The sequence below is a fragment of the Colossoma macropomum genome, unplaced genomic scaffold (assembly GCF_904425465.1).
Source record: "Colossoma macropomum unplaced genomic scaffold, Colossoma_macropomum, whole genome shotgun sequence".
Lineage (NCBI taxonomy): Eukaryota > Metazoa > Chordata > Actinopteri > Characiformes > Serrasalmidae > Colossoma > Colossoma macropomum.
Genome location: NW_023494784.1, coordinates 22,792,835 through 22,818,941, shown reverse-complemented (window position 1 = coordinate 22,818,941; position 26,107 = coordinate 22,792,835). Strand labels below are relative to the sequence as shown.

Sequence of the window (26,107 nt, the reverse complement as noted above, 5' to 3'; positions counted from 1 at the left end):
AACTGTTTTTCTTCTGCTATTACTATTATTCGGTACTAGTGATATATAAAAAAAGTATTTTTCAAGGATAATAGGCTTGTACTTACACTCAAGTGAAGAAAAGAATGGACATTTTTCTCAGTTTCATTTTAGTCCTTCACATTTACCTCCTAATTCCTATTTCAGTCTGTTCTGTTGGTGACCAGCACCTGGACTGCTGTGCTGCACGTCGCTCACTTACCAAAAATAGAAGAATAGTATCTTAGAAACTTCAGTTTCATTTGATGATATTTGCTGGATGTATGAAGGTCCACTGTAGTTCTCTATTACAGTGGCCCTCAGTCCTGGTTTTAAAGCCCCCCTGCTGTGCACATTTTTATGTTTTCCCTGCTCCTATGCACGTGATGGTTGTATTAGAGCACAGATAACACCAAAGTGTAGGACATGGGGCTTCCAGGACCAAGGCTCAGAATCACTAGAACTCAGTACTTGAGGAAGTGCTTTGACTGGGTACTTCACCTGCTACTCCAGCTGAAGTTGCTTTTCTGGTACATTACACTTCATTTGACTGAGTAACGAGAACATTTACCTGAAAGTGGTCTCACATTGTAAAATAAAATGAGTTGCCTTTACTTTAAAAAAAAAAAAATCATACAAACTTAATGCTCTTTTTTTAAGTTACTTAACAGGCTCAGGCTTAAATAACTTTATATGTGAGTTATAGTTGCTTTCTAATTTTCAGTGATCCACACTTCTGCAGCAAGTAAGGTTAACTCCAACTGCCCATTCATTTCAAACGGTGACCATTTAGCTGCTAGTGCTCTACTTTTTCAAGTTCTGCTTATTCTTGAATTGATTAGGTGAACTTGAATCAAGTATTCTTCTTGGCTAATGTTTTTATTAAATTAAAACAAGAAGTAAAACACCTCCATTACAGTAAACTGAGTGTCCCATTCAAGACAAGACTATTACGACCCATTTCTGAGGACTTTATATGTGTCTGCCCTTTTGATTATCTTTACAGCTCCAGAATGAACTGGTACACCTGACCACAAAACACCATCATGGTGAGGATAACAAAAATAACAATTTTCTCATTTAACATGAAGGTATGCTATGACAAAAAATAATATTTTACAAAGAGAATTATATTTATAAATTAGGAAAATAAAAGTTACTTAACACAAACCAGCAAAGCTGCCAAGAATGCTGGGAAGCTTTTTGGGCGAAGACTCTTCAGTCTGTAGGACTTTATCAGATCTTTAACTTGATTTACATGAGTAACTAAGGATTATACAAGAAATAGGAATTGTTACTAGATTTGTATTAGTAATTTTAACAAATAAGTAAACTAAATAAAAAAATATTAGATTTTACAATGCAGTGTCCTCAACCTTGGAGGTTGGAGATGTTGTAGATGAAGTTTGGTGGTGCTCACTTGATGAACAGTACAGAGCGATCCTGCTGTCCTTCAGGTGCGATCAGGAGGCCACGCCCTCTAGAGCCTCTCAGAGTGAAGTGAAGTGCAGGTGAATGCAGACAGCGAAGGGAACCGAGGAGGGAGCAACAAAAGAGCCTTGTACAGCATGCTAATACACTGAAGGACTAATTCTGGACAATCATGGGCTAATAATGGACTGTAAATGTGATGGGATTCATTTTTTATATTAAATTGTTTGTTGTATGATTTTTTCTTGTATCATCTGTTGTACTGCTCACAGTGATTGGCTGTGATTGGAAAACAGCAAATTTCTTCTAAGATTCTTCACAAGGGCTTACACCGTGGATGAGAAGATGGGCTTTTTGTCTTACACCAGGCCAGTTTTTGCCGTTTGCATATCTTGTGCAGTGCTGGCACTGCTCGTTTTTGGAACTAACACAGAGGTTTCACCAAAACCAGCAACTACTAAGGCTCCATCTAAACCTACAGCACATGGGCCAGTAAATACTGTTCCTCAGGTGTTTCCTGAGCCAGAGAAGACCTACCTCCCCCTGTTCACCATTAATTACCCTCGTGTTCAGATTCCTTTTGAGATTACATTATGGGTGTTGCTGGCTTCGTTTGCGAAAATAGGTAAGCAAACACAGCCTAAAGTTGATAAGCAGTTTCTATCACAAGTTCCCTGTGAACTTTCTTGTATTCTCCATTACTTTTTGCCTCATACATATTGCTCATGGAAACTGGCTATTTTAAAGTGTAATGAATATGTTGAGCAGATTATTTGACTTGTCTTATTATTATTCCAATAAATACAGCAACCTTTGAAACTTTATTTGGTATGCAGGTACATTCAAACCCTACAGGTATGACCTTTTCTTTAACCTCTACAAACAGGTTTTCATGTGTACCATAAGATCACAGTTTGGGTTCCAGAGACCTGCTTGCTGATCGCTATTGGCCTTATTGTGGGAGCCATTATGTACTCTGTGCATGAACAGCCTCCAGCAGTCCTCACCTCCAGCATCTTCTTCCTCTACATGCTGCCTCCCATTGTCCTGGACTCGGCCTACTTCATGCCCACTCAGGCCTTCTTTGAGAACATGGGCACGGTGCTGTGGTTTTCCATTGTAGGCACATTATGGAACTCCATCGGTGTTGGAATCTCCCTTTATGGTGTGTGTCAGATCCAGGCCCTTGGTGTTCAGGACATCAACCTGCAGGAGAACCTGCTCTTTGCCTCCATCATCTCAGCTGTGGATCCAGTGGCAGTGCTCACTGTGTTTGAGGATGTGAACATCCATGAGCAGCTTTACATTGTGGTTTTTGGCGAATCCCTATTTAATGATGCTGTCACTGTGGTGAGTGTATTTGCACAGCTAGATTTTCAAGCTCATATATGGTAATGGTGACACCTTGTTTTGCATCAAAGGACCATCTAACTCATTATAGGATAATCAAGTTGGCCTTGTTTAGCTTTGTCTGATATCTAGGTCTGCTTTCTACACTGAACTGATGACTTGTATTTCTTTGTGAGCCATGAAAGTGTCTATAAACTCTTAAACATAAAGGTTCCAGAGAAGGTTCTTTGGAGCAATGCCATAGAAAAACCATTTTTGGCTCTCCTTCCAGTAGATGGTGTTTTAAAGAACCATTTTAAAATCAAGATATGTGAGTGTGAAGAACTATTTTAAAAGTTAAAGAATTACCAAATAATGTGAAATTTCTATATATGTACTGCCCAAAGTGAGAAAGCTTGCTTTGCCCCTCAGTGAGAGAACAAACATATTTTTATATTATATAGCTTGTTAAATTGCTGTTTTACTTGTGAATTTGTAATCATTAAGTTTTAGTAACAAAATATAGTGCAATTTTATAAAATATCAATTTAAAAACTAGGTTTGAGACCTGCATACCTTCTTAATTTGTATAATATTTTGTGTTTTTGGCTCTTGACCACAGGTATTACACTTTTGCCTCTCCAAGACAGAACAGATTGGGCACCCCTATTCTATATAATTACAGGCTTTTCCTTTACATACAAGCAGAGAACCATGTAGGAACCTTTATTTTTAAGAGTGCAATCAGTCATACCTGCTACTGCAGCTTCAGGGAATTGGAGTCAAAGGCTCTTAACTCAGTATAGTTTATTTAGCATTTATGATGAGATTCTACTGCGGTTTTATACAGTATTTTAAATCCATTCCCATCCTTCTCTGTGTATAAATATCTTTAAACTTTATTGGTATTGTTATTCATTTTTTATAACACCTTATTGGTATTTCTGTTCATTTGTTATGAGACTGTGTTGCCCATTGGAGTATTTGACTTTTGAAAATGTAAATAATAGCTATTGAGAACTATTGTCTGTGCAACGGACCTTTCAGTCTATGCAGCGGTTATTTGAATCAGAAGTTATGCGATATGCTGAAATGCTTCACCTGGGTTAATCTCTCTATCAGCTTAACCTTTCTACCATGCTATAGCAAACAAAACAAAGATAAACAGACACAGATGGATGTCATACAATTCCACTCCATCTTTCAAAATCTGGAAGTAAAAAGTGTATGAACAGTGTTTGTTCTAAAGCTTTTAGCAATCTTTTGAGAGCAGTACCGCACCTGCCTTTGTTAGCAAGTCCTTTGTTTTACACACAGTTACTGACAACAAGGGCAAACATTTGACCATGTAAGAGCAGGCGTGGTTGCCACCTGGAAACTTGGAGTTTCTGTGGCACAATGACCAGGAAAGGAGTAGAACTTTCTTCAGTCAGGCCAGGAAGATGCCTCCAGATTCAAAATTACAAACCCTAGAACTATTTCATAAGCTTATAGCACAATATATAACTATTTTTTAAGCAATTTGTTAAAAAGATGTTTAACATTGGTAGAACAGAATGTAAATTTGCCTATACCTGTCCTCATAATCAGACCCATGAGGAAGTAGCTGTAGTTTTCTTAGCAAAACCTCATGTAGAGTTAAGGGATTGCTTGTTTAGCACATCACTTGAATGTTAGCATTTACATCTTCCTATGTGAAGATTTACATCTTCTATCTTTTTTGTTGTTTTTCCACATTGTTGCTGTGTTGCTAGTATGTGATATTGTCTCTCAGTATATGAAATACTGACTCATGTTTGAGATGCCCCCTTTTTTCAGGTGCTGTATAATCTGTTCAACCACGTGGCGGAGTTGCCAGTGGTGGACGCTACAGACGTGCTGCTGGGTGTGGTGCGTTTTTTTCTGGTGGGCCTAGGTGGAATGGTCTTTGGTTTCGTGTTTGGCTTTGTGGCAGCTTTCACCACACGCTTCACGAAGAAGGTGAGAGAGATTGAGCCCCTCTTCATCTTCATGTATAGCTACCTGGCCTATCTGCTGGCTGAGCTTATCTCCATCTCCAGCATCATGGCGTGAGTGAAGTAATGCAACACACACTCACCCACATATGCACATACACAAATTCTTGGACATCACCCAAGAATTACCCAAGACATCACCCTCAATTTATTTGATTTTCAGTGAAACAGTGCATTTAGTATATATGTATTATTATATATATTATGTATAACTAAATATATATATATTTAGTTATACATTGTTCAGGAGATATTTCTGAGGAGATTAGATATAAAATAATTAACATGCTTAAGGAAGGAAAGTAAAAGGAACACAGTTGAAAAAACTTGAGTTTCAAAAACGAAAGTTAAAAAAATTATGAAAAAGCAATAAAGAAATTGGGCCTAACAACTGTGCAAAACCTGGTAGACAACCAAAACTGCACAGTACTTAAAGCTTTCAAGTTTGAGATATGTAAAAAAATCAAGCTCCACTCTTGCTTAAGATCTAAAAAAAAATGTGTTTCTGTCCATCCTTCCACTGTGAGAAGACAACGCAACGCTATGAGTCTGAAAGGATGTGTAGCTGTCAGAAAAATGTACAGTGCAGGTAGATTTTTCATTCATCAAGGTACAAACAATTTGAATGTACCCTCAAAGGTACAATGATGGTTTTAAGGTCCAACTGTATACCTTAAAGAAGTTTTTCTCTGGGAAAAGGTACATATTTGTACCTTCTCAAGGAAAGACAGGCTGCATTGGGTCAACGCAACCTAAAAAATATACAATGTCAATGGAATTTTGTATAATTACGTTCCCTAACTAAAGGTACTAAAGACAATTCCTTGAGGGTATCACCCCAGTGACAGTTTGGAAACTGCACTCTCAGGAAAAAGGTATGAAACTGTGACTGGGGCAGTACCCCTCTTGTCACTGGGGTGGTACCCTCAAAGGTACATCTCAGTACCTTTAGTAGGGTAACATAATAGTACCATAATCCATTGAAATTATATTTTCTAAGTTGTATTGACTCCACACACCCCGTCTCGTCTCCATGACTCCACACACCCCATCTCGTTTCCAGACTTTTTATTTTACTGTTCTGTTTTAAAACATTAGCTAATGAAAAAGTACAAATATGTACTTTTCCACTGGGAAATACTTATTTATGGTACACAGTTCGACCTTAAAACCACTGTTGTACCTTTGAGCGTACATTCATATTGTTTGTACCTTGATGAACAAAAATATACCTGCAGAGTACCTTTGTTTCTAACAGTCAGGGCATCTGAGATGTTGAGGAAGGTGTAATGGATTGATGATATATATTTGTAAGTGTTATTACTGTGAGGAGTAGAAAATGCAACCACCTTCTAAGAATGAAATTTGGAGGTGTGGAAAAATATCCCAAAAAAATGAAAGCGAGTCTCCTGAAAAAATTGAAGCTGTAATAAACACAGTGGGTGAACACTCTAAATATTCAAAATTTTGATATTATAGCTGTTGAGACTTATGTGTTATTTTCTGTTATATATATTTTTCTGCTTTTTTCTTGATGCTAAAAAATGGATAATGTGTACTTAATGGTTGTTTTGACTGGAAATAAATGAATGGTGATCTCTTGCTTTTGTAAGGTACTAAAGTTGCTAACATACCCCAAAAAGTTTTTACACTGACCACAGTATATACAGACAGCACACTGCATCATCTGTATGTCCCTGATGGTTTCATTATAATATCATCAGCATTGTGACCTGTGCCTTGACCATGAAGTACTATGTGGAAGAGAATGTGTCCCAGCGCTCGTGCACCACTATTCGTCATGTCATCAAAATGCTTGGCACAGTGTCAGAGACACTCATCTTCTTCTTCCTGGGTGTTGTTACCATAACAACTGATCATGAGTGGAACTGGGGTTACATCCTCTTCACTCTGCTGTTCGCCCAAATCTGGAGAGGCCTGGGTAAGGGGGTTAAACTTGTGTTTATATGTGAGAGTATTCATCATGCAGAGTGAGACTTTGCAGCTGTTTCTGTTAAAGTGTAATATAGCAGGGATGTGGAATGATTCATTCCAAGCACAAAAATAAGTAAAGATCAATTTTAAGATCAGTCAAGATTTCAAGACTAATCACATCCAGTGCATTGCAGTGTCATCTTTAAAAGCATTGAAGATCATCTTAACTATCGTTCAGAGCATTCAAACTGATGCTTTATCAGTTTGTTCAATGATGCAATGAATGTCAGTCCTCATTAATCTGTCCTCATTTATTGTCTTTCAGGCATCGTGGTTCTAACACAGATCATTAACCCTTTCCGCACCATTCCATTTAACTTTAAAGACCAGTTTGGTCTTGCCTATGGTGGCCTTAGAGGGGCGATAACGTTTGCCCTAGTCTACACTCTTCCAGACACTATTGTTCAAAAAAAACTTTTTGTCACAGCCACGATTGTCATCATCATCTTCACAGTCTTCATCCAGGTAATCAGATAATTAGGCTATTAAAGAATTTATCCAAGATTTCACAAGAGTTCACAGTAATCAAAGTAAGTGTAGGCTATGCAATTACAAGTTTTTTTATGCCAGGAAACTGAATCATTTTCCTGACAAAGATTGAGTATAATCAGATATTAAGATGATTGAAAGTTTGCTTTAGTTAAAGAGTAAGCAAGCTTAAAAATGAATTCTAATTTTCAAAGTTTCTGCATAATTCAATCATTAAAATGTGTTATGACAGGAAATTGTTAATTGCAGTGTAACTTGCCAACCTTACAGTGATGGTAATAGGAACCAGAGGGCATGATGTCTGCAGTGCAAATATAGCCATTTTATTTACTATCCAAGACAATCAGTGAACTCAATCAGTGAGTTTTTCGATGAAATGCTGATAAATGATAAAATTGTGATAAATCAGAAAATCTAAGCTTTCTTTCGGTCCTGTTTTGCCTCATGACACATCCTTCATGGACCTTTCTGCCATTAATGAATTACAAAATATCTTTTAGGCTAATATCTTATCTTAAAACTACCATAAAACAACATCTCAGGTATAAATATGTTTGTTACCATTTTCATGTAATAACTTTCTGTGAGGTGGCTTTTAGTGGCATTAAATTCTTTGATTTCTCCAGAATGGTACATTCACATTGACTTTGTTTACATCCTAACAATTACATTATTCAAAACATATTGCAAATTGGTGGAACCCTTTAACCTTCTACATGATTATCCTTTTTTATTTGTAGGGTGTCAGTATAAGGCCAATTATTGAACTGATGAATGTACGTAAGACCAACCGGAATCTTGGCACCATCAATGTTGAGATCCACTCAAGGGTAGGTAATCAGTGTTGGACATCCTGGTCTATATTATTAAAGCATTCCTGACATAAATGATGTCTGACAATCAAGCTTGATGTTGATGAGTAGAGACAATTTGACATTAAACGTTCATTACTCTGCTCTAAGAAACAAACTTTCACTAGTCATGATCAAGTTGCCTTTCTGCTGGCTTTCAGTTGATGGAACATATCATTGCGGGGGTAGAGGATCTGTGTGGACAGTGGAGCCACCATTCCTTGAAAGATAAGTAAGTATTGGGTCTGTGATCACAAGATGGGTTTGCACTAGAAATAAACATGATAATCTTGTAATATTTCTGTTTAATAAAATTAATAATTTTAATAATGTTATGTATTATTTAACTCTCAGTAATTTCTATCAAGTGATATATATGAAGGCAGGCTGTAAGACTGACTGTATCAGGTCCTTCGTGCTACTCAGTGGTTTTAATTTCATTCAGTACAGTTGATTAAGCACAGGTTTGCATTTTATGTAACATCTTTAACTTTTTCTGTCATTCCCTCTTTCTGATGCATAGACTAGATAAAATGGTTCGTTCCACTTGCCAGCTGCTCCAGACCACATCAAGTACAACGTCTGCAAATGTTATGTCTGTGTCAATGGTTCTCTACATAGAAAAAGAATTGAACCAGCTGACCTGCTTCAAGACCCTTGATCTGGTTCAAGTGTTGTCTGTTATTCAATAGATCGTTTTTAGTAGGCAACTTGATCAAAGCCTTTTTTCCCCAATTTATATACAAATGCTATGTTCTTAAAACACAACCTCCAAGCTATTAACTGCTGTTCAGAGTTTTTGCATAATAATTAGCATGATTCCTAACAACTATAATGTCTGGTTGTCCATATGTCATCTAGGTTTATGAGGTTTAATAACCGTTACATCCGTAAGATTTTGATCCGTGATGACCGCCCTGAGTCAAGCATTGTTGCGCTGTATAAGAAGCTGGAGCTTCAGAATGCCATGGAGGTTTTGGACACAATTTCTGGTGACATTAGCGCAGCACCTTCACTCATCTCACTGCAGTATGTCTTCTCTTACTACTTCTTCATTTTATGTACTGTGCATAGTGTTAAATCATTTTAACATGTGGTAAAGGCAAAGCTCATATCTGTTTTGTTCTCTGCTTTTGTTGTTTTAGTGAGGAGAAGACTTCGTATAAGAGTTCTTCTAAACCTAAGAAAACATTTTTGGCATCTGATCTGACAGCCATGCATGAAATCCTGTCAAAGAACATGTACAAGATCAGAGAGCGGGTGAGTTTCTCAATTGTATCAATGTGAAAGATTAGCTTTAACTGCTGTTCATTTAGTTACAGTCTAATACAGAGCCCAACACAATGCTGAGTAAGACCGACATGTGTCTCATAAAGATTGTCGCCTGTCCACATAACTGTATTTACTTGGATTTTTGCACTCTTAGGAAAGTGTGTAACTGTGTCTTTAAAATGAAGTTCATACTTTGTAAGTAAGTGACAATCCTTACTTTAAACATTGTCTTATTATGCGTTCTATATTATACTAATGAATTTTAGGCTCTAATGTAATACAACACGCATTCAATTATTCCTTTAGCAGATATGCGTTCTGTTAGGATAATTAGTCGATATAATTGCTTCGACAGTGAATATATAACAACTTCATAATAATAATGTTATTTATGAAATAACACAAATGTGAGTGAAATCCTAATAAACAGATTGATCACAAATGCCAAAGGAATATTTTGCCCCTGTTTAAGTTTGAAGTGTAAAGTGAATTTTGTGTTCTTGTGATGTTATCCTTTATTCTCTCAGACGGTGTCCTACACCAATAAGCATGCCCTGCCCAACGATAGCAGAGCCAGAGAGATCCTGGTCAGGCGGCACACCAGCATCCGACGCAGCCTCAGAGCTAGAAGCTTCCAAGGCTCAGTATGAAACATTATTCTTAGTGCATCATGGAATTCCACTGTACTTTTCCATATGTTAGATCAAATTCCATTTTTCATTTTGCACTCCCAGGAAGCGATCAGATCCCAGAAGTACTTTTCTCTGCCTCTGGGTCAGAGTCTGGACTACAGGTCTGCTACAGAGAGATTCCGTCACAATGGTGAGAACAATGTGCAGTGTAGTTCGTCCTATTTGAGTAAAATACTCAAGCACACACCATGATTTGCTCTTCCTTGATGTATGATCCACTCAATTCAGTTATGTAATTACACCATATCCATTGTTAAACAGCTTCATTTGTAGAATAGAGTTCACAAGTAGCTTATTAGCAACCTAATCAATATCATGGACATAATTGCCATGACTGCCTTTGTCATATCCTGTAAAGACCAGTGCTTCGCAAACTTGGCCCCAGAAGCCCTGGCCTTGGAAGCCCTGGCCTGAATATTTTTGGGTTCTTCCTACTCTATCACATCACATCCAAGTAATTAGCTATTTAGCAAGCTCTTTATGAGCTAAAAGTGAATGTGTCAGAGCAAGAAAACACTAAAATATGCAGGGTGCAGTACGCAAAGACCAGGATTGAGAAACACTGACTTAGATGCTGTATTTTTCAGGCGATGGTGACACTGCCTTCGAACTCATTTCCCGGTCAGCCAGGCCCAGGTCTAAACAGCCTCGGCTCGCCTCATCCAGGGCAATGAGGCTGGACCCTCTCAGAGAGATGCACTCTGTGGCAAGTGTGGAGGATGAAGTGAGGGAAGAGCAGAGGGGACATGGGCCATCCCACCTGAGCTCCAGTTCCACTGACTCCAGACCGCGAGCTCCACATCAGCGCTACGGATCATCAGGCAAGCCCAGCATTGCAGACAGTGATGCGGAGGCTGAAGAACAGCAGCCCGAATGTCCTCCACCAGCATGGACTCCAGAGCCCCCTGACCGGGGCAGTGGTGGTCCACAGAATCCTCTGCTACAAAGAGCTCAGTGGAAGCCACAGGACCAGTAAGGCAGACAGAGCTGTAAGTGACATAGGAATTCAACCAGGCTGTTGTGGTTGGTATGTTGTTACTCTGACAAAAAAAGAGGTCCACATTGGGCTTTTTGGATTTATAGAAACATTTTACGCATGTTTGTTTTTTGATGTATATAAAATAATCAGTTTATAATACTTAATTTTTTTCTACCACTCACTGATGAAATCATTAGAAATCGTAAATCATTGGTATTGGAAATCCTGAAAAAATGACCTATATGTAGTTGTGATAAACAGGTCTGGAAAACAACTAAGTTAACAGTTAAAATTAATCGTTGATTTGCTGTATTTTTTACATATCATATAAGAAAATCTCAATGTTTTCTATTTTCAATTCTCTGCATGAACTGAGGAATGACCTGATAAATCTATATTAAAAAACAAACAAATGAAAACAAAGTTTCCTTCAGGTTATGATTTTATTTTTTTCCATGTCTTTTTAGAGGTGCATGATCTTAAAATTACATTCATGGATCATCAGAACATTCCTAAATTTTAGGGTGGAAAATGTTCATTTCATTCAACATACAACAATAAAAAGTAATCTAAAAAAAGTAGTCTAATAAAGAATGCAATAAATATTGTAACATCTCAATTAAACAAACTTGAGAAGATGAGTTTATGCTGCTGCTCCCAATTAAACAAAATGGAAAAGCTAATGAAAACAGCTCTTAACCACAGAATGTCTGTCTATTATGAGCTGTAAGGCCATATGTATCTTAGCAGTACAACTGTATTGTAGTGCAATTGGCATTAAAAATTAAAAAAAGAGGAAATATCTATTAAGTGCAATAAGGATGAAGTGTTTTTGTACCATTAATGCCTCACTGAGGTTAAAAAAACAAACAGTCCAGAAAGTAATGTTTCCCTGTAATGCATAGATCTCTAAGGACCATGTAAATCTGACTCCAGTGGCTGATAATTGATTGGCGATATGGAAAGGATTGAGATTCTCACCTGCTTAATATCCACTTTCTACTGTAAGTCATACATTGTGCCAGTCATTGAAAATGCATGCCTTGGTATTCAGGCATGCTGTTTAAACCTTCAGCCTGTGGTCTTCTGTGTCTGTCTCTGGGTTTTCACTTAGTGTGGCAGGTCCTCTTGAGGCTGAAGGGACAGGTGGCTGCCCTGCTGGTGACTCTGCTGACAATGTCTTACAATGCTGAAACTCACTGCTGTGAGTACTCTAAGACCAAATCAGCTGACTTCTGGCAGATCAGTGATAAACCACAGTCATAGCTTTAGCTTCCACCTTAATTTCTGACAGAGAAAAGTCACTGCCAACTCCAGCAGATGGCACCACAATGCTCATTTTTTCCTGTGTGACCATTGGGTTGTCACTATTAGTGGTTATTGTCCTTTACTTTGGCTTTACTATCCCACTTTGGAGTCCTGATAAGCAATAAGCCCACAGCTATCAGGGCCAGAACCACTCCCAGACTGGGTGGCCCACAGGGACTGAACTCTTGGGCTAGACCAGACAGAAGGGGAGCCAGAACGCGTCCCACTGCTGTAACCGACTGCCCCGCCCCTATCAAGGTCCCGCTGGCTTGTGCACCACCTCGCTGCAGCTCCAGGTCAGTGATACAGGTGCGGCCAATAGTAGTGGAGATGGCAAAGAAGGTGGAGGTAAGCAGCACTTGCCACACATTAGGCGCAGTGGTGTACAGGAAGATCAGAGAGCATGTGAGCATGGTTGAGTGCAGTAGGAGAGCTGACATGTTGTTGCTGTAGAGATGAGTGACAGGTCCTACCAGGCAGCCAGCAAGGGCACCCAGCATGCTGCTGTAGCTTATCAAGTAGCCAGTCACTTTGGGCTTGAGATCAAAGCGCTCCTCCATAGCCAGGGAGAAGTTACTGTAGTAAAGCATTATAGCTACAGCCATTAACAGACGCACAAGGAACACGTCCCACATGTCTGAGGAGGCCAACATGCGGATCCGCACCAACATTGATGTCAGCTGCCGCCAGGCAGGCTGGAGAAGATTCGTATCCCTCCAGCCCCAGCAGGAAGCTCCAGCAGAACCACAGGCTGTGGTGGAAGAAGAGTCATGGTGGTTCCTAACAGGACAGTTCTTTAGCTTGTCATAAGATTTGCTTCTGTTACTATTACTATTAGTATCTATACGGTGGTTTAGAGTCTCACTCCATGGCAACATCCAGACCAGACCTGAGGAAGATTACAAAATGGGCTGAGTTCATCTATAGAATAGATTACTGTCTAGCCATTCCAGTCAGTTTGAGTTTAAACATATGTGAATACATAATAGCTTGAAGGGGCAAAATGATTTGATTTAGTAGAACTTAGTCTATACTTAGCCTAGACAGATGGCTCATTTTTGCTCTCTGCTCTCTATAGGCCAGAATACACTGACGGGACAAACATGAGCAAACACAAACACATTCTAATGTTTGCATTTGTCCTGAGAATGTTCAGAAAAAGAACTCACAAGTAAAATGAACTAGAGTGAATGGGGAAAAAACATTTTAGACTCTTACAACAGTCAAACAAGGGTATGGCACATTCCTATGGCACATGAGTGTGTGTTTGTTCATGCTTGTTCCTGTTTGTTCTCTTTTACCTGCATTAAGAAGGAAGATGGCTGCACAGACAAATGAAGATAAGTAGAATCCTCCTTCATGTTCAGTGAGGTAGCCTCCTACCACTGGGCCCAGAATGAAACCCACACTAGAAGCTGCATTAAAGTGACCCATCACCAGGGGGCGCTCTGTCTCTGACACAAGATCTGATAGGAGAGCTCGACAGATGGACAGAGAATGTTTAAATAGCCCTGTGGAAAGGCAGAGAACCATTACTGTTAATAACACAAACTAAACATCTTACAAGTGAGCCTGCATGATCATCAATCAATTATTCCAAAGCTTAGTTCCTAGAATAAGTGCTGCTGGTGCCTCCATACCAGCTCTCATTAGCGTGAGATATGGCATATGCGCACACACACACACACACACTACACTCACTCTATACACACTTGTTTATCAAATGTATGTTAAAAATAAAAGAATTATGTCTTATCGCAGACATATCATTGATTTACATAACATAACACTCCATAACTTACCCACTGGTATTCGGGCCAGCACAAACAGGGCAATACTAGTGGACAGCCCCAAAAGGCCATATCCAAAGGCACTGAGCAGAAGGCATGTCAGCAAGGAATAGCGCCTCCCCACTACATCACTCCAGCTGCCCTGCCAAACAAAGTTTGTGGGGACAAAGAGAAATCAGTATACATTGCTGTGCAAAAGTCAGAGACCCCCTTTTTTTTATTCACTTTCCAGTCAAAACAGTGATTAAGTATTAAGTTTTTTATTTTTAGCATCAGGGAAAAAAGCAGGAAACATACATTTGACAGAAATATAAACAAAAGCCTCAACAACTAAATATAATATCAAAATTCTGTGTGTTCACCTGTATCTTTCCAGCTACTCTTCAGCTTTTCAAATCAATCTGCAGGAATATTTTTCACAACTTCAAAGTTCAATCTTAGAAGTTGGTTGCATTTTTTGCGTCTTGTGATCCAAGTAATCCCAAACACATTCAGAGATTCTGAGGTCTGGGCTCTGGGGTGGTCTGTCCATTGTTCTAAGAACACCACCAGCTTCTTAGTTTGATTTGCAAACTTTCTACTTTTTTGTCTGCAGTAATGGCATCTTAACAGCTTCACATCCTTTCTGACTCAGTGTTGAGTTGTCTTCTCACAGTGGAAGGATGGACAGGAACACCTGTGGATTTTTTCAGATACGAAGCAAGTGTGGAGCTTGATTTTCTCCTCTCTTTCAAAAATGAAAATCATTAAGTACTGTTTCTCTGGTGGTGACAGTTTTGGTGTCTACCAGGTCTCGCATAGCTGTTAGGAGTAATATTTTAATTTTTTGAACTCCAGTTTTGGAAACTGCTGTTTTTTTTCCCCCACTTATTTTCCCTCGACTTTCCACTTCCTTATGAAACTGGACTATCTTTTATGTAATCTCCTCAGCAATATATCCTGAAAAAATACTAACTTATACTTAATGGCTGTTTCACTATAAATTAATCAATAAAGGGTGGTCTCTGACTTTGGCACAGTAATATATGAGACATTACAAGAACACTTATCACAAAAAGCTTTGTTTAAAAATTGTCTCTTAGTCAGAGATCTTGTTTTCACATAGGGTTACAGGATGTATGAGGAAACAAAGGCTCTGTGTTAGTAAAAGTATGCCGTACAGGAAGTGGTACATTTAATTAAAACTGCATACTGGAAGATAATGCATGTTTATAATTTTGTGAAGGAGGTGATTTGACTGCTTACATTGGTCTTACACAGGGAACTGGTGCAGGTAGAAGTTTGAGTTAAAAGCTTTATCTCTGTATGCATCTACAGGATTCAACTCCACAACTTAGTTCCTAGGATAAGTGCCACAGGCACCTCTGTATCTACTCTCAGTAGCGTGAGATATGACACATGCACACACACATTTACACACTACACTAGACACAATTACAAAACATGCTGACATAATGCAATAAAAGCTCAATTGAATTTTCTATGTTCTGCCTGTCGGCTTCAGGCGCATCACAGAGCCTTGGCTGTTTCTCTCCTCCGTGTCTATGCTTAGCATCCAAGTGAAAACAAACCCTTCCTTCACTTCTTAATTTGCCTCATGACCCTGCAGATTTAAACCAATTTAAAGTAGGGAGGAGGCTTCCGAGGACTGGTGAACTGATCTGCTCAGATGATGCATACGTGTCTTACAGTAGAGTTTCTAGTTTATAAGCAAAATCTCCGGTTTGAGGCACCATGTAAAGTCATCAAAAACATGAAATTATTCCCTGCACACAGACAGCTTAAAGAGCACTTGTAATGCGTGTATAGCACAACTTTTACATTTTTTCTGTATAGTTATGTTTTTGTTATAGTTATAAAATGGCCGTTTCTGGGGAGCAAAATGTCAGAAGGAAATACTAAATTACTCACAACTATAGTGCTGGAGAACAGCTGCAAAACCCCATAAGTGGAACCTGCGATATGAAAATAAGAGAGTTACAGTTAAGCCTCCAACCTCTGCTTTGTCTCTGGGTTGCTTTTCAGGAGATTCACAGTCTAGTGGTGATTTTTGAGGAATCTCTATTGTAATGATGATGTGAGACTGGCTGTGCTTTAAACACCAAGACAGATGTAGTCCTTAATGCCTATTTTAAGAAATATTTCAGAAAAAAATCAGATATTTCTGGTAAAAACGAGGCATTTACACTTACAATGTTTTCCACACATTGACTATGCTTGGGCAGCCCCAACCCAAGAAATTATAGTGATGGCAGCCCAAAAATGACTTTTCCTATAATAACAATATCCAGTCTCCATTTCCATTACTTTGCATGTTGCAGTGTTAAAACTGCATTGAAGATTAACAACCTCTACCAAACCCCATGATGTTTCCCCTAGGTTTTATTCAGACCTATGGGAAATGCTGACCACATTTACTACTGCCTAACAAGCAAAGAGATTAGAAAGTGTATTCACATTTCCAAAAGTGCGCATTATATATATATATATATATATATATATATATATATATATATATAACTATACATCATATATATATATATATATAACTATACATCATATATATATATATATAACTATACATCATATATATATATATATATAACTATACATCATATATATATAATGATGTATAGTCCTGAAGACATGAGTATTAAAATATAATAGAAGTAATTTAGAAATGGGACATGAGAGAGAATCTCAATCTACAAAGCAGCAAAACTCTGCCCTGTGAACATGCTTAGATCTTAAGGACAGTTATACTTGCCAAATGCACATTCATAAGTGATATGCATTTTGGGTTACAAACAGATAATTTTAGTTTAGTTCAGATTCCCCGATTATTTGCCATGATTTCTATCTTTTTCCTAAGAGGAACATTCATATCCTCATCCTACAGTCATCAAATTAAATGACTACTAGCTCAGTGTTAATTTGTTTTACCCAACTACAGAGCATCTGAGTAATGTGGCCAAATTCTTAGAAACTGACCATACAGCAAGGAATCACAGATTGAATTATGGATTTTGCATGAAATCCTCCTTTGAAGTAACTGCAGGATGGCCTGACCAAAGAAATTGAGACCTTGTGATCACAATCAATGTCAACCTTTCGAAAGAAGTAGAAATGTTTCTTCAGCTGGTGATCTCAAGTGTATATGACAAAAGAACCAGCCTTTTGAAATAGGGTGTATCCAATGTACAAGATTCACAAATACCCCAACATTAAAACATGACTGAGATTTCTCTTAGATGAATGCCACGAGTAATGCATAAAAAAACAACAATAAACAAAAATGCAAAAACTGTTCAGCAGGACACGTTACTCAGTGGACATAGCACGTCACTTTATAAAGTTGTTTCCTTAAAGGCTCCCAAAAGAGCATGCCTTATCAACAGTGTGATCACTGTCTGTGGACTCACTCAATGTTATATCTAGGCTCTTTTGAGGCCTATGAAATATTTTAGTGTGATCAATCAGTTTTTCAAATGAAATATTAACTAAATACAATAATGTAAGCATCTATATGTACATTTACATTTTAGTTATTGTAGGTACTGAAAATATTTGCGAAAGTAGTTAAGTGAAAAAAAGAAAAATGAGAGAAATATTAACTTTTCAGCATTTAAAATGCTAATTCTTCAGCTTTTACAGAAGACTTATTTGCCAGTGCTTTGGTTAAAAGATTATAAATGAACAAATCATAGCATAGCATCACATGTAATTCTTCATGGGTTAAGATGGTCTCCAAGCTATAACTTTTAACCACCAGTTTTTTGAGTTCTAACAAACCAAATTCACCTCACAAATGAGTTTGGTAATTAGGTGTGTGACAGAGAAAAAGTCTATCCTGCACATAGCTATGGGTACCCATGATTAGGGCTATGTTCATTGATATGGCAATATATCATGGATGATCTTGTGGTGATGTGTACTGATGCAGTAAAGGCTGTATTGATATTCATAAGTCTATTTTCATGCACAAGTGAAACCTTTACTTGGGTGCATACTGCTGTTCCTCTGAAGTGGAACAGAAACAATCCCTAGGAGTGCCACATTTTAAAAATACTGATCAGTGTCCTGACTTCAGTACTGATGATATTCACAATATGCCTAGAAAAGCACACTGTGATGTAATTTACCACAATATGCTAAAATATCATCATATTGCCCGCCCCTACTTGAACTGCATTTAAGTCTTATTGCATGTAACATCAAGTGGCAGAATTGCACCCTAATGGCTTTAATTAATTGTCTACATTCTATTTATATATAATTTTACATGTTAATTGTGTGTAGTTATTTATGTTAAGCATGTTGTTTTCATGTAGTTGAACATAAGATGACAGAGTCTCACCCACTATCCCAGCAACTGTAGGGCTGGCTCCTAAAGCCTTCACGTGATGACTCAGCAGAGGGATGATCATACTGACCCCAAACAGGTCCTGTGCAAAACCAAACACATTGCAGAATCAGTGCAGTGACACAGGCAGATTTTTTTTTTTTATCTTATTTAAGCACTAAACATCTACACAAATAGTATAAACAGCACTGGATCCTGAATACAGTGAATACAGTCAGTCAAAATCTTCATCCCAATATACCACTGACACATACTAACATTCATCTGCAGGTCTATTATGCACTTTTTAATCTTAAGACTTCTTCACTAACTACTAAAAAGAATTCAGTGACTACTATTTAACTTAAGTAACATAGTTACTTAGTAAGAGTGTGGAATGGAGGTGACCTTATATGAGCCCTTGCAGTTTGACTATTAAGTTAATTACAGGTTAAGTAAATTACAGAGTGACATTAAAGGAGGTTACAATTAAAATGTATGAGTTGACATGCAAGCCCAGAGCCTGTTTAGCCACATTTTTTTAAGAACTTAGCCAGCATTAAGCCAGCCAAGAACATGATTGGAGTCACACCATACTTCTACCAGTGTCACAGCACTCTATTAAACTAAGTGTAATTCGGGGGAAAGCACTCCTGCTGTAGACTGGGAAGAACACTGTGTGAATGGACGTGTGGGTGTGTTTGTGTGGGGGGAAGAGACACCAGGCGTAGTTTTATTCCAGTTTGATCAAATGAAGATATGATTCATCAAGGGGAAAAACTACATTTTAAATAAAATACATTAAAAAGTCAGGCAATACAAAAGTAGAAGGCTGGTTTTGGCTTTGGACTATCATGACATTAGGACAGTTCATGAACAGCTCGACTGTGAGAGGTCATGTGAAAGCTTGTGAGAGAAAAATGCTAGTGACAATGAAGAGCTCTTCCCGCTGAAGTCTCCTCCTGAACGGGATAAGACAACTAGCACAACAACAACCAGTTTACGACTCTTTACATGTTAGGACAGAAGATATAGCTATAGGTTTCATAGCTACAATATAACACTGACAGCAGCCGAAGAAGTGTAAAGGGGGAATGCTTTGAATCTTCAACGTCGTTCAGTCTTATCCAAAGTTACAGAAGAAAGAGTGGCTGACAGACGCGCCAGCAACGTCTTCAGAGGAAAAAGAAGCTACTCACCATAAACCCAACTACGTATATACATCTTATAATCCTGGTGGGTCTCCTTGATTTCTGATAAATGCTACATGCTGAGTTGTTCATTTTCCCTCACTGCACAGCGCGACCTACGCGGAAGCGTCACCGGACTGCTCTCATTTACCAAACACTCCCAGCGTCACCGCCGGGCCTGGACCATGTCTCAGAGAACAGGGGGGAGACCAGCGCGTTTGAAAGCGGCAGCCCTCCACGGTATTACACTAGTGTCCTCTTAAAGCGCGTTTATGTTCCCGAATACATACATAAAGTATTTATGAGAAAATGTAGATCAATTATTGTTGTGTCTCACCAGTCACTCAGCAGACATTAATAACGTGCCGCGTCCCCTAATGGTACAGTCCGAAACCTGCGTCATGCTATGACTTTAGACGCGCTACATTTAAAGCCCTTTATTTTTATTTAACTGGATTGTGCTGTAAGATTTGAGAAATAGTGACCCTTTATTTGATCTTCTTTAACTCCCAAAACACAGCATGTTCAAAAAAATCTACTTATTCATAGGTAAATGCAATTAATGGCTTTGAGTAAGTAATGATGGCTATGGATAAGTGTCAGCCGTTTAAAGAAGACCTTTATTATAGTTTATCCAGACAATCAGACAATAATCAGACTTAGCTATACTTATTGGTCACGTCTCACAATTTTAAGCACGTAACTAATAGTAGGTCATACCTTTGATAAACATTTGGTGTTTACTGTACATCTGGAAGTGTCATGTAAGTATTGTTTATTTAAAAATTTGCCAATTAGACAGTAGACAGTCCCTCTGATGCAATCTTTTTACTCTGGCTCAGTATTTTTAAGTAGCTTGAGTAACTTTCTAGATAGACAGATAGAAAGATAGACAGACATGCACATTCAGTGGAGTGTGAGATGTGAGACATTGTGGATTTTGTGAAAAACATTAACATGCCAACATTTGGTACTTCTGATAAAAAAAAAATATATGGTAAAGTGGTATTTGTATTTAGACATTCTGTGCTGTTGTTTGTTCTGAGAAGCTGTGGATAATGTAGCACGCTTAGAGGAGGCATTGTGAAGCCTGATGTCAGCCTGCAGAAATGATACCCAGTATCTCCTCATAGAGCACCCTGGTGGATTGAACCGTTGAGTGGATGGACAAAATTGATTGTGTTCTCTAATTCTGCTACTACCCTGTTTTCTGTCACTGCTTCCAGTGAGTTTTCAGTCCTGTGATAGCACTGGCTTTCTGATCCGTTTATTGAGGTACTTGGCGTCCCTTGCCATGGGTTGGCGCTGCTCCCTCAGCAAACCACCACATAGAAAAGAAAACTGGCCACAATAACTCCAGTAGCCTGCTGCACACACTGAAAGACATGAGCCACTGTAGAATGAAAAGCCTGCTTTGGCCTTTCCTTTCCAGAGTGTCTGTGTTATCAGTCCAGTCCAGTCCATCTTCCAGGTGGACCCACAGGACTGAACCATACTCACATCCTGTCCCTTGATGCTAAGTGGATTTACAGGCCTCCTAAAACACCAGAAATCCACAACCAGATCCAAGGTTAACTCCACTGCTGGCCTAATGTACTCTGACTCATTTCCCCATTACATGAGTTGTCACAGAACTTGTGCAGGTAGCACAAGCTGGTGCTGTACTGGAAGTCTGATGTAAAGAGGGTGAAAAGGATGGGAGACTGCACCCTTCCCTGATGTAGGGTGACCAGACATCCCCAGTCCCCCCCCTGGTTTTAGTGGCCTTTCCCTGGCTGGAGCTGTCCCCAGATATGGCCCCATTTTCAGCGGTGAATTTAAAACACACCAGAAAGACCTGGCAGCCAAGCTGACAGGTAGACATCTCACATTGTGCTTGTTTTGGCCAACAGAGGGGGCTAGCTGCTGCTATCTACTAACCACTTCTGCCAATTGCTCACTTAGTTTTAGACTGCTGAGCATACTGCTGCATAAAACTCGACCAGAAGCTAGGAAGTGTCAAGTGAGTCCACATCACCACAAACGTCTTTTCAAGACACAAGGTGACCCAGGGATTAAAAGCAGGGCTGGGGTTACGGGACTTGAATCGTACAACCAGGTGGTACGTAGGCTCTCTCATTTGTATAGGCTTACAATCTACTTGAATGTCGGCTACCATGCGGTCTACAAATAGTGCAACCTTTGTTTAAGCTGCATCACTTTTTCAGCCATCCATATATGACATATGCCATATGTTGAGAGCAGCCGTCTCTGTCTCTTCAGAACTGCAGCCAGCCCAGGGGTGTGTTTAGGGTCTGGCTATAGGGCTATAGCTGTGGGTCTTTTTTTTTCATAGTTTACCATACCTTCACTCACCATGGTAGGCTACTATATGATTTTCTGGCACAGTTTACGAAGTTACTTTGTTAGTACCCAGTTTTACCCACTTGTACCCAGTCAGCCTTTACCATAGTTTATTACTGTACAACAGTTACCATGTTCAAATTGCATGAAACAGGAACTGCCCCAGCTTTTTTATTGCATAGATAAAAATATTGGATATTTTAATGATTAATTGACTGCAGAACTGGACATGTCCCCCGTTTCATTTCAGAAATCTGGTCACCTTACCCTGAGGTGTTACTGCTGTCTCCACCAGTGCTGGAACCTCAGAAACTGTTGCCTCCTCTTTTCACCTTCGTTTGGATGGGTGGCAAACAGGGCTTGTTAACTGTGTCTTTCACATGGGTAAATCAGGTTTTTCATTCTCTAAATCTCACATCTCTATTTAAATCTAAACCCTAGATTAAGAATATAGGGATTTACATGAATACACTGAACCCCAGAACTACCACAATTAGTGCCTTCCTTCCTAAATACTCTAGACAATTAAGAGCAGTCATATCAGAGTCATATCAAGAAAATAGAATAAAATAAACGTAGAATAGGAATGAAAAATAATAACAATAAAATGAATAAAATAAGATTTTAAATAAAACAAGAACCTAACAGACTGCTAAATAAAAAGTTTTTAGCTGCTCTTTAAAGCTGGTTACAGATGATGCCTGTTGAATGTTAATTGGTACAGAGTTCCAGATTTTTGATGCATAAAAACAACACTACTTCACCAGTCATTTTGTGCTTCATCCTGGAAACATAAAAAAGCAGCACTTGGTGATCTTAAAGCACATTTTGGAACATGTTCTATCAGGCATTCAGAGATATATGTAGGTCCTAATCTATTAAGATTTCTAAAGCAGTAAAAGAATTTTAAAATCAATTTTAAATGAAATAGGCAACCAGTGTAATGAAGCTAAAACAGTTGTTATACTGTATGTTCCTTCTTTGTTGTATGAATTAGTACTTTAGCTGCAGAGTTCTGGACAAGTAGTCTGCCAGTTATAGTTTTAGGTAACCCAGTAAATAACACATTACAGTGGTCTAGTTGCAAAAAAAAGAAAAACAAAGCATGGGTCAGCTTTACATCATCTTGCAGTTTGAGAAAAGGTCTAATTTGTGTTACATTTCTTAAATGTAAAAAAAAACTGTTTTTGTAACATTATGTATGTGACATTTAAAAGTAAAGGTTGAGTTTAAATTTTGCCAAGATTTCTAATTTCATCATTTGACTATGGAGCCAAAAAAACAAACAAAAACAAATATGATTTATATATATTTTTATATATAATTTATAAATATAATTTATTCAGTTAATGATACTGGACAAACAAGTTGTTAGTTTATTTAAATCAATCATATCATTTGGCTCTACAGAAATATATAATTGTTTATCACCAGCATAGCTGTGATAACTGACTTCATGCTTTTTAATAATGTGACCTAATGGAAGCATGTATAAAGAAAAAAGAAGTGGTCCTAATACAGAACCATGTGCAATACCACAGGGTGTGTCATATTCATTGGAGCGATGCTCAGCTAGACTAATAATGAACTTCATACTTTAAGGTGTTTATGATACCAGTTTAAGATCTAGTCCAAGTTCCAGAAAGGCCTACCCATTTTTCGAGGTGGTTCATAAGAATATCATGGTTCACTGTCAGACGCTGCACTTAAATTTGAAAGTACAAGGACAGAAACCTTATCTTCTGGAATTTTTCAAAAATATAATTTTTAATTAGAAACTCATTTATTTGTGCAAATAGTACTTTTCTAGTATTTTGCTTAAAAGTAATAAGTTTGAAATTGGTCTAAATTTACTTACAACTGATGAATCTGGATTGTGTTTCTTTTGTAGAGGCCTGACCACAGCAACCCTGAGAGCATATGGAAAAAAGTTTAATTGTAGTGGTGTGTTTTTCCCTCATGTTTTGGCCAAGTTTTGACATTTATGGCTCAAATTTAAGGTCTAGCTCTAATAGCCACAGTTTGCCACTCTCTTGTTCTTTATACACTGGGTATATGTATGGACATGGAGGAGTAGTTAAGTAGCGCGCTACTTTTTGCAGTTAACTACAATTTTTTTGTAGCTAATAGCTGTAGCCGCTTCAGTTTTACGAAATGTAGCTAATAGCTGTAGCGTCTACAAATTTTGTGTAGCTACAGCGATAATTTTCGCTACAATTTCGCTACAAAAGTCAGGCAATCCGCACAAAATCTGAACCACAGAACGCGGTCGTTAACTGGGCTGGTGGCGACTGTGCAATCCAGACTGAGCCGCGGACAGTTCGAAAAATAACATAAATATACAGGCTAAAAATATAACAAACAAACGCAGACTTACTTTGCTCTGCTTTAACCTCTGGCTCAGCTATAGCCGCTTTTCTCGCATCTCAGGAAACTTCCCCGCGATTTTTTTGTAAAATGTCTCTCAATGTTCGACTTTTTACGAGGCTGAAGTCGCTTCTCATTCTCCTGCTTCTCGTTCGAATTGCACCGTTCCACCTTAAATGGTGCCTGAAGCGCCAGATTGTACAGCTGCGCCAATTAAGGTGGAATGGGAGAATTCGAACGAGAAGCAGGTGAATGAGAAGCGACTTCAGTTTCGCGAGCTGTTGTAGATTAAACGTATGAGGAACCAGCTGAGTGATTATAAATACAAATAAGTCCATTAATCTCCAGATGATTCTCTCTGCCGTTTCGTTGTCTGCATTGCTGTGCGTCAGTCTGCAGCGTTGAAGGTTGTGCGTTAACTCCAGTGTTTAAGGCCATTTATTGTGAAATCTGTGTTAGAACTGTTATAACTATACACAGTAAAGGAGGATTATGTTATTTTACCTAATAATCTAGTTCTGCTGTGGAGCTGCAACAGCTCTGCAGCAGTGGAGAGAATATTCAGGCCTGATTCTCACCCCAAACAGAGCCAGGGTCACTGATGAGAATTTTGAGGCTAAAGTGTTACTTAAATTTTACAAAGGACTCTGAATGTCATGTCTGTATATATCTTGTTGAAATGTTTAAATTGCAGCATTTACTTGCACAAAGTTGTTTGGTTTGTATGGTTGTTTTTGTTAATTTTTGTTAGGAAAAACCTGGAATGATTGACTTTGCCTTTAGTCTTAATTTTTGTTGGATATCATGCCTTTGGTTGTGTGTTACACTTTTTGGTGATCTTTGGTGATTGTATGTTTCTTTCTGGCACATTATTAAATGCAGTGTCTTGTTCACACTGTCAGTTGGGCTTGTTTGGTGTGTCAAGTGGAGATTCACAAACATTCTGACAATTACGCTTTGAAAGTAGCTAAAAAGTTGTGCACTACTTTTCAAAAAGTAGCTAAAAAGTAGCCACTACCTAAATTGTAGCTAGCTACAAATTTTGGGAAAGTAGCTACAAAGTAACTAACTACAATTTTTTCAGTAGCTATCCCAACCCTGTGTATGAATGACTACAGAGGAGTGTGAAGTAGGTTTTATGGCATTTATTGGTGAACTTGACTATGAACATCACACATTGTACTGTAGCTATTGGAAGTCACCATAAACACCATAGAGGTTAACATCCAGTTGTTAAACAGCATGCAAAGATTACTGGTCTACCTACAAGATTGCATTCGGTGACTATATACCTGAAGCTCACAGCAGAGGAAGTATAGGAAACTATAGGAAAATGTATATGATGACAGTCAACCACTTCTACTGCTGTGATCTTCACTCACAGCACAGTGCTAATTGATAGCTGGTTTCTCTGCTCTCTGCTAAATGTCCCACTCAGCAGATAATGGGCTTTTATTTTAAATTCCTTTTACATCTTTTGAAACCAGACATATATGTTGATCAATTCAGCATTTGGGTTATTGGGTTGGCTTTTGAGTTATTAGTCAGTAGAAAAATAAAAAATAAAATAAAATTAGTCAGATAATAATTGTGAATCCAAAATGATGGAATGTAAGGACATATCTAATTTTCGTAACCTCCTGCTCGGTTCTACCCAGTTCTCAGTGGGCGGCTAGGTTAGAGACGATGTTAGGAATGCCATCTCTGTTGTCTTTAT

General features: G+C 38.4%; 2 protein-coding genes across 2 annotated transcripts; one reads left to right on the top strand and one right to left on the bottom strand.

Annotated features, from left to right (window-relative positions):
* Window positions 1-1,773: 1,773 nt before the first annotated feature.
* On the top strand, window positions 1,774-11,447 carry slc9a2 (solute carrier family 9 member 2). Its single transcript, XM_036597618.1, has 12 exons — window positions 1,774-2,053; window positions 2,315-2,778; window positions 4,576-4,826; window positions 6,497-6,714; window positions 7,033-7,232; window positions 7,997-8,086; window positions 8,269-8,339; window positions 8,969-9,136; window positions 9,253-9,367; window positions 9,907-10,023; window positions 10,114-10,201; window positions 10,659-11,447. Exons 1-12 carry the CDS (start codon window positions 1,774-1,776, stop codon window positions 11,045-11,047), a joined length of 2,451 nt encoding a protein of 816 aa, XP_036453511.1. The 3' UTR covers window positions 11,048-11,447.
* Window positions 11,448-11,677: 230 nt separating this feature from the next.
* Window positions 11,678-19,812, bottom strand: mfsd9 (major facilitator superfamily domain containing 9). Its single transcript, XM_036597727.1, has 6 exons — window positions 19,690-19,812; window positions 18,506-18,593; window positions 16,060-16,103; window positions 14,161-14,290; window positions 13,660-13,869; window positions 11,678-13,247 (listed from the first exon to the last, which is right to left on the bottom strand). The coding sequence occupies exons 1-6, from the start codon at window positions 19,771-19,773 to the stop codon at window positions 12,421-12,423; spliced, it is 1,383 nt and encodes a 460-aa protein (XP_036453620.1). The 5' UTR covers window positions 19,774-19,812; the 3' UTR covers window positions 11,678-12,420.
* Window positions 19,813-26,107: the final 6,295 nt, after the last annotated feature.

What these genes read in the sequence shown, in the direction of transcription:
- slc9a2 (XM_036597618.1), top strand. Translation starts at nt 1,774, where the DNA reads ATGGGCTTTTTGTCTTACACCAGGCCAGTTTTTGCCGTTTGCATATCT. An exon ending in TCCATCTCCAGCATCATGGC is followed by an intron (nt 4,827 to 6,496) that starts GTGAGTGAAGTA and finishes TAATATCATCAG; the next exon opens with CATTGTGACCTGTGCCTTGA. An exon ending in CTAGAAGCTTCCAAGGCTCA is followed by an intron (nt 10,024 to 10,113) that starts GTATGAAACATT and finishes TTGCACTCCCAG; the next exon opens with GAAGCGATCAGATCCCAGAA.
- mfsd9 (XM_036597727.1), bottom strand. Translation starts at nt 19,773, where the DNA reads ATGAACAACTCAGCATGTAGCATTTATCAGAAATCAAGGAGACCCACC. An exon ending in TACAGTTGCTGGGATAGTGG is followed by an intron (nt 16,104 to 18,505) that starts GTGAGACTCTGT and finishes TTCATATCGCAG; the next exon opens with GTTCCACTTATGGGGTTTTG. An exon ending in GCTGGCCCGAATACCAGTGG is followed by an intron (nt 13,870 to 14,160) that starts GTAAGTTATGGA and finishes GCCTTTCCACAG; the next exon opens with GGCTATTTAAACATTCTCTG.